This window comes from Carassius carassius, chromosome 2 (assembly GCF_963082965.1).
Source record: "Carassius carassius chromosome 2, fCarCar2.1, whole genome shotgun sequence".
Taxonomy (NCBI): Eukaryota; Metazoa; Chordata; class Actinopteri; order Cypriniformes; family Cyprinidae; genus Carassius; species Carassius carassius.
This window is the reverse complement of record NC_081756.1, coordinates 28,170,995-28,179,905: the sequence shown is the minus strand read 5'-3', so window position 1 is coordinate 28,179,905 and position 8,911 is coordinate 28,170,995. Positions and strand designations below refer to the sequence as shown.

The window sequence follows — 8,911 nt, the reverse complement described above, 5'->3', positions numbered from 1 at the left end:
TTTAATCAAATAAATGTCTTGGTGAGCATAAATGATTACATTTAAATGGTTGTGTATGTATGCATCATAAAATAAATGTATATAAATCATTAACCTAGAATAATGCTATAAAATATTGCACATCGTTAGTTAATAATATCCAACACATTAATTGAACTTTTTTTTTTTAAATTAATACTAATAATAATAATAAAAAAAACAACAACAACAAAAACCACATCAACAACAAAAACCCACTTATTTTAAATTGTAATAGTATTTCACAACATTACGGTTTTAACTGTATTTTGGAACACCATAAAATACTTTTATTTTTTTTTTCAAAAAAGAACTATTGAATGGTAGTGTAACTATTAGAAAAGTACTTCTTACGTTACACAAGACAGCATCGGTTATACAAGAAAATTGTGATGGCAAAACATATTAGAGTGTGATTTCTTTACATGAATAAGTATTTGACCCCCCCCCCCCCATGTTATATTGCGTTATCTCTGTGTTCATTGTAAGAAAGCAATTGCTTGTATATACTATGAATGACTGAGTATGGAGCCTCGGGATGTCCCAGCTGGGTGTCTCACAGATGTGTTAGATATGACATCACTGGAATTTCCGCTAATGTGCCGCTATCTGTGTGATTGGCTTGTCTGTGAGATAAACAACAGACACTGTGAACTTCACCTCAAGGCACCCTCTTCTACCCAGACAACATTGGTTTAACGAGACACAAACACTCTTCTGCCTCCACACACACAAACACACATTTTGTCAGTAAACTTCATGGTATTCTAAAATTTATTTTAAATTAAGGACAGATAAACTTTATTATTGAATATGAAGTTTATTATTCAAATACAAAATTGGCAAAATTATTATTTATATAATATTTTAACAATAGAAAGGCACATATTTTTGTCCGTCTTACACATACTGAAATGTTTAGTCTGACTGCCCAACACTGACGTCTACTGGACCTTCCCAACAAATCTCAGACACATTTGTTCATTAAGAAAAACGTTCATATAACATTATACTTAAAACTGGCCATAATGTCAATAACCACTAATTCAAAACATACATACAGGAAATATGATAACAATAATGAACAATCACATATTAACCGAAGGCCATTTTAGTTAATGTTTCCAGTTTTTCTTCAACACAGTTTTACTTGAGAAATATGATTTCCATCATGAAAAGATGATTTTCTTGTACTGTAATGGTCTTTACCCAGCAATTAATCTAAGAAAAAGGTGAAAAGAGACCAATTACATTGTATGATTAAAAGTCAAAAGCAGCACTGTTTCTCTTGAAGAACAATGCAGCAATGTCTTTGTGACCAAGACAGTGTGGTTTATGTTGTTCTTTAACATTTTCCTACTCTCCTAAGTTTTCTTTCTTTATCCTTTTTCCAGACAAGAAAACAGGAAAACAGTTTCAATCTGTTCCTTCGCTTGAACGATAAGAGAACAGGACGTGCGTTTGCTTGTGCTCAGACAGACAGGAAGTTGACATTTCAGTGATGGAGCTGCTCATTTTAAATGAGACGAGAGAAGAGTGCTTGGCGTGTAATTCCCTATAGGAAAGGGAGAAGGTGGCTTCCACATATTGTGCCCCTGGTTAATATGGGAAACAGGGTAGAGTTTGTGCACAGTGGTAAATATTTAAGGTATAAAGAAGATTTACAAATTTCTTTTTAATAAAAGGAGACCCACTTGTCTATTTAGTCTCAAATGAAGGATGAAAAATATTGCCTGCCTTGCTACGTACGTATTTATGTTTTAACTATCATCAAAATATTATTTGACAAGTTCAGTGTTTCTGTTTTTTTTTTCTTTTATGACGCTATTAAATATATACCCCCACTTATGATTCACATGGTGATACAGTTATTCAGACCAATTTTCACATTTCAACAGGCATTAAACTAACTGCACGTTTCCTGAGATGTCTGCAATTGCCTTATATTGGTCAACCTTTGAGATTTGGGCTTTACTCATAACAATCGATGTGCTGATGATTTCTGTCAAATAAACTTGGAGTAGCCTTTAATTCTTTCAAAGTACAGTTATCACAATTTCCTTTGTTGCTCCCATAGCAATACAGTAGTTTCCTGATGAGAAGTCTGCTGAACAATGCTGGCTCTGCAATTACGCTGACCATGAGTCCAGTAAACACTTGTATACAAACAAACTGGGGATTTTTACAGGAATACAAGATGCAAAAAAATTACAAATTATTAAGAACAACACAATCTCATTGCTTCTTTTATCTTTTATTTTGGGGTACAAATTCATTTGATTTGTATGATCTAATTTGTGTGTTTTCAGTTTTAGGAGTGGGTAACATTTTCGTATGAAGTCGCCAAAATGTAAAATAATTATGTTTTCTCAAGAGACTGGTAAAATCTACATTAAGAAAAGAAACAGAAAATAACCTTCACAAAATGAACATATTTTCTGTTAAAATGAGATCTGATTTGCTGTTAAATTAACCTGAACTGAAGAGTTTGTCCAACCAGTGTCCAATGCTGTTTTATACAAAATTTAGCTGGGCAAAAACCAGTCTGAAAAAGCAAAGCATGTTTTTCTACTAACACACACTTATTCTATGAAAATTACAAATGCAGTAGTGCTCATCATAATGTCATAATACTTGAAAGAAATAAGTATTGGCACTTGTTAATCCCTTTCATAAAGGGACCATTACAAAAAATCCCATGAAGAGAAGACAACAGTCTCCATCAAGCTGATGTTTTCTTCTAGGACGATGACTACCTAACCCTGACCTTCAGCAGGATCAGTTGGAGCTATCAGTGTCGGAGTCGTCTACTCCATAGAGCTGAGCCAGGGTCCTGAAACGAGGTCCCCACTCATGCAAGAAGTCATTGTCCACATTGTATTTGCTGGAGGTTGAGTCCAAAGAGCTGAGGGAACCAGCCAGGGATTCAGATCCCTCATAGCCGTAGATGTGTAAAGTATCATAGGGAATCCCATTCCGGTCATGGTCGGCCTCATCCTTCTTCACCTCGATCATCATGCCCATGTCTCCCTTACAAGCAGGAGGTTTCTTCACCACGGCGTATAGTGAAGGCCTCAGGCCGGGCCGAAAGCTGCTGTCTTGACAAGCAGAGGACAGGATGGAAACATCATAACCGTTCGTGTCCATTTCTCCACCGCCTTCCTCGTCATAGCTCACCAGCTGCTCGTGGATATCGCCAGAACACTTGGCAACCAAGACTTCTTTTTGATAGCGCCTTCGCAACACGATGAGGATGACAATGACTAAGAGATGAAAGAAATACATATAAATGTCAATATTATTCTTTCTTTCATTAAAAATCATTCTAACATCTTCCTGGTTTATTTCTATAATGTAAACTCATTATAAATGTTGACTGACAACGCAAGTGGAAACGAACAGAAGGTAGGACCCATGAGAATTTCAAAATAGCCTCGGTGTTGAAAAGGAAGACTCATTATTATGGGAGTATGACAGCTTCAGAATACTTCAACACTTCTCGTCTGTCTGATGGTGTGGCTGGATCGTCTTGATTGTCATCACTTCTGCCTTGTTTCTCACATCTAGAAATGCAAGCGCAAACCTCTATTTTGGAAAACGTGTAGAGATGCAAGCAAAATGTAATCTTGCACACACAAAAAAAGGTACAAAGTCTGTCACTGAGTCGATACGGAGTACTATATTAGGTAATAATATGAACCTTTAAGGTACTATATGCACCCTTTAGCTGTAAAGAAGTCAAAAAGTGTAGCTTTAAAAAGGTACCACCCCATTGACAGCTTTTGCACCTTTTTTTCATAGTGATATACAGTACATTAACTAACAATGACAGAGAATATGGAGCTAAATGACTCTCTTACATGCTCATATTTACAGCGTTCCATCCCTGGGATGTTTATACCACCAGACCACTTAAAAGATCCTTTGAATGTGAATTAAATAAACTGGGTCTCCACTTGGGAAATTACGGTGGATAGCCGTTCCTCAAAGACATGATTATATTCACAAGCATCATTAATGTAACCACCTTCATGTCAGGTCATGAATCCTTCATAATCTGTTTTGATGGGCTTGATTAAATTATGCTTTATCTTTTTAAAAATGTGTTTCTGTTTTTATTTATTTAATTTTTATTTTTAAAAGGAAAACACTAAGGAATTTGTCACTGGCCTTGCTTGGATATTTTTTTTACAAAAAGAAGAAAAGCAAGTGAGATAAGAGATGTGTGTAAATGTACCCAGGATGGTGACGATGCAGAGAAGAATTGCTAAGAGGGCGCTGGCGCTCACTCCGGTCTGGGCGAAGGCCTTGCAGTACTCGATCCGTCGTCCCGCATGGCATGTGCACACTTTAATTTGGACAAGGTTAATGCTCTTCTGTTCTGGTGTACCTCCATCTTTGATTTCGATTTCCAGCTCATATTTCATTGAGCTTTCAGTACTGAAACCACCTTGCTTCAGCTTTATGCTTGCAGTGTTATCTACAACAAATATAAAAAATTGAAGAGATGCAGTCATTCATTTTGCTCTTATTCAGGAGAAATGACTGACTATGTATGCCACTGGTGCAAACTATCAATTTTCATCAGCAGTGCTATTGTTGTCATTGGACTCGGCTTTTGTTTTCTGTTGATGCTCGGAGGGAAATGTTCCTGAGATTATTCTGACAATTCAGTGCAACCAGGCCTAAGAATATCCCATTTCACACAATAGTAAGAAAAGCAAATCTTCGCTTTGACATTCGTGTGGCCTAAACTGAAATGCTCAGTTGCAGTTGCAAAAAGCAACATTCTGTTGTCACTTGAATACACAGAAATAAAATAAATCTAATTGTAAATAAAATGTACAGATTACACTCATGAATAATTAAAACATGTTTGAGTATTTTTAATGTTTGTGAAACAAGTCCTTTATGCTCACCAACTATGCATGTATTTATCAAAAATACAGTAAAGACAGTAACATTAGAAAATTACAATTAGAATTACAATTTAAAATAACTAATTCTAATGCAATTTATTACTGTGATGGCAAAGCTGAATTTTCAGTCTTCATTGTCACATGGTCCTTCTGAAATCATTTTAATATACTTATATGGTATAACATTTTTATTAACATTTTAATAAATACATTTTTATTTCGTTCCAGTCAGTGCACCTTAACAAGCTACTTTGCTTTCTTTTCTACTTGTTTCTGCCAGTTTAAAAGAGAAAACTACGGTGGCCGAGAGAGATCAACACGCTGCAATTTAAGAAAACACATGCAAATTGTAAAAACACCAGCAAATAATACAAAAAAAAACAAAACAAAAAAACATCTTCATCAGTTTGACAACACAAGTGCTGCAAATCCTCACAACACATGCAAATAACTAAACGCACTGCAAATCCTTCACAACACATGCAAATTAAGAAATGCTGCAAATCCTGACAACACATGCAAATTAAGAAACACTGCAAATCCTCACAACACATGCATATAACTAAACGCACTGCAAATCCTTCACAACACATGCATATAACGAAACACACTGCAAATCCTTCACAACACATGCATATAACGAAACGCACTGCAAATCCTTCACAACACATGCATATAACGAAACGCACTGCAAATCCTTCACAACACATGCATATAACGAAACGCACTGCAAATCCTCACAACACATGCAAATTAAGAAACCCTGCAAATCCTCACAACACATGCATATAACTAAACGTGCTGCAAATCCTGCACAACACATGCAAATTAAGAAATGCTGCAAATCCTCACAACACATGCAAATTAAGAAACCCTGCAAATCCTCACAACACATGCATATAACTAAACGCACTGCAAATCCTTCACAACAAATGCATATAACGAAACGCACTGCAAATCCTTCACAACACATGCATATAACGAATCGCACTGCAAATCCTCACAACAAATGCAAATTAAGAAACCCTGCAAATCCTCACAACACATGCATATAACTAAACATGCTGCAAATCCTTCACAACACATGCATATAACGAAACGCGCTGCAAATCCTTCACAACACATGCAAATTAAGAAATGCTGCAAATCCTCACAACACATGCATATAACTAAACGTGCTGCAAATCCTTCACAACACATGCAAATTAAGAAATGCTGCAAATCCTCACAACACATGCATATAACTAAACGTGCTGCAAATCCTTCACAACACATGCAAATTAAGAAACCCTGCAAATCCTCACAACACATGCATATAACTAAACGTGCTGCAAATCCTTCACAACACATGCAAATTAATAAATGCTGCAAATCCTCACAACACATGCAAATTAAGAAACACTGCAAATCCTCACAACACATGCATTAACGAAATGCACTGCAAATCCTTCACAACACATGCATATAACAAAACGCACTGCAAATCATCACAACACATGCATATAACGAAACACACTGCAAATCCTCACAACACATGCAAATTAAGAAACCCTGCAAATCCTCACAACACATGCATATAACTAAACGTGCTGCAAATCCTTCATAACACATGCAAATTAAGAAATGCTGCAAATCCTCACAACAAATGCAAATTAAGAAACACTGCAAATCCTCACAACACATGCATTAACGAAACGCACTGCAAATCCTTCACAACACATGCATATAGCGAAACGCGCTGCAAATCATCACAACACATGCATATAACGAAACGCGCTGCAAATCATCCCAACACATGCATATAACGAAACGCACTGCGAATCCTCACAACACATGCATATTACAAAACGCACTGCAAATCATCATAACATATGCATATAACGAAACACACTGCAAATCCTTCACAACACATGCATATAACAAAACGCACTGCAAATCATCACAACATATGCATATAACGAAACACTGCAAATCCTCACAACACATGCATATAACTAAACGTGCTGCAAATCCTTCACAACACATGCAAATTAATAAATGCTGCAAATCCTCACAACACATGCAAATTAAGAAACACTGCAAATCCTCACAACACATGCATTAACGAAACACACTGCAAATTCTTCACAACACATGCATATAACGAAACGCGCTGCAAATCATCACAACACATGCATATAACGAAACGCACTGCAAATCCTTCACAACACATGCAAATTAAGAAACGTTGCAAATCCTCACAACACATGCAAAATAAGAAACCCTGCAAATCCTCACAACAAATGCATTAATGAAATGCGATGCAAATCCTCACAACACATGCAAATTAATGCAAACGCGCTGCAAAAAGGACTGACCACAATGGAAATGTTTCAAGGAGACCTCAAAAAGTGTCGGACCGGGCTGGGATTTGCTTATTGTGCAGTGGCTACTGGTCAATAGAGTTGTTGGTGAACTGAAAGTTGAGTTTTTTTTAAACACCCTGATTGCATGATTCCTTTATTTTTTGGATATTATTAGCTTAAATAAGCTGAATAATTACATGATTAAATGTAAAACGTTACTTAAGATGGCTGACTTTAATATCCTCAGCTAAATATAATTTCAAGGTTAATGAAAATATATTTTCAATGCTTCATTAATTGTTTCTTAATGTGCATGTGTTGTGAGGATTTTCAGCGCATTTCGTTATATGCATGTGTTGTGAGATTTGCAGCGTTTCTTAATTTGCATGTGTTGTGAGGATTTGCAGTGTGTTTCGTTATATGCATGTGTTGTGATGATTTGCAACACTTGTGTTGTCAAACTGATGAAGATGTTTTCTTCGTTTGCTGGTGTTTTTTCAATTTGCATGTGTTTTCTTGAGTTGCAGCATGTTGAGCTCTCTAGGCCACCGTGGAAAACTTTATTTTAGTTCATTGTAAAGCTCAATTCTGTTCCCCAGTCTGGCACATTTAGAACATGGAGTGTCAGATCATATATTCATTGTGCATGGTTGCTGCTTTTAGAAAGATTGTACCAAACGGATTTTACAACATTTTAGTGGGTTTTCTCCAATAACTTTATGCCTGATTAGGAATGAGCATCAGTTAGTTTGCTTTTGAGTAGACAGAGGACTATAAAAAAATTGTATTGTCTCTCATGAAACAGTGCCTGCACTAGAACGTATCTTTTATGACCTCACATCTTTTGAATTCATCTTTACAAACATTATACTGACTGATTAAATTCGGTTAGAACTACACTGTGGACCAACTTTATTGAACATGAATTAACTCACTTAGATGGTTATGAAGGGTAAAGTTTGTGCTCTCTTTTGCCAGAGTGAAACTGAACCTTTGCGAACTTTCATCCTTGTCATAGGCTCCCACAGTCCCAATGGTCTGCAAGAGGGTAATAAATGAAGGATTAAAGGAATGAAATATACAGCCAAAAGGAAAAGCATTATACTATTGTTAATGTGGAATGTATTCAGGTGACTCCTTACTGTTCCTGCGGTGTCACTCTCACAAACATGCAAAGTCCCATTAGTTATTTCTGGTGCATTGTCATTAATGTCAAGAACCTTCAGATTAACCCGTGCATATGACATTAGACCTGAGGATTCAGAGGATAAAACTGAAATATACAATTTTTTTTATGTACAAAATGACAGTGACCTACTACTATTAAAAAAATAATTTGACTATGAATATTATTGTTACTTGGCTAGGGTAAATTATGAAAGGATATAAAGAAATTTTTACCACAATGTTTGCTACTATATTCACTTATAGTTAAATCAAAGTATACTCTTTCAAATAAACATAATAATTAGAAAAACACAACAGTTCCCAGAAGTTATATTGTGTTGGATTTGTTGAACAGAATCTTTTTGATAACAGATAATTTAGCCAGAGCTAATTCAGTGAGCTTGTGATCCCTCCAGAATATAAAAAAGACTGAAAATCATAACTGACATCACAATAGCCCAA

General features: G+C 35.9%; 1 protein-coding gene across 5 annotated transcripts in view; it reads right to left on the bottom strand.

Annotated features, from left to right (window-relative positions):
- Positions 1-883: 883 nt before the first annotated feature.
- Positions 884-8,911, bottom strand: part of LOC132107762 (cadherin-5-like) — a 33,312-nt gene continuing 25,284 nt past the window's right edge. For 4 of the 5 annotated variants that reach the window (XM_059513969.1, XM_059513986.1, XM_059513961.1 and 1 more), the window contains 4 exons: positions 8,425-8,534; positions 8,218-8,320; positions 4,256-4,498; positions 884-3,281 (listed from right to left, as the gene is read on the bottom strand). In XM_059513969.1, the coding sequence (XP_059369952.1) occupies positions 2,797-3,281; positions 4,256-4,498; positions 8,218-8,320; positions 8,425-8,534 (941 nt within the window). In that variant the 3' untranslated portion in view covers positions 884-2,796. The other variant, XM_059513995.1, reaches the window with a different exon arrangement.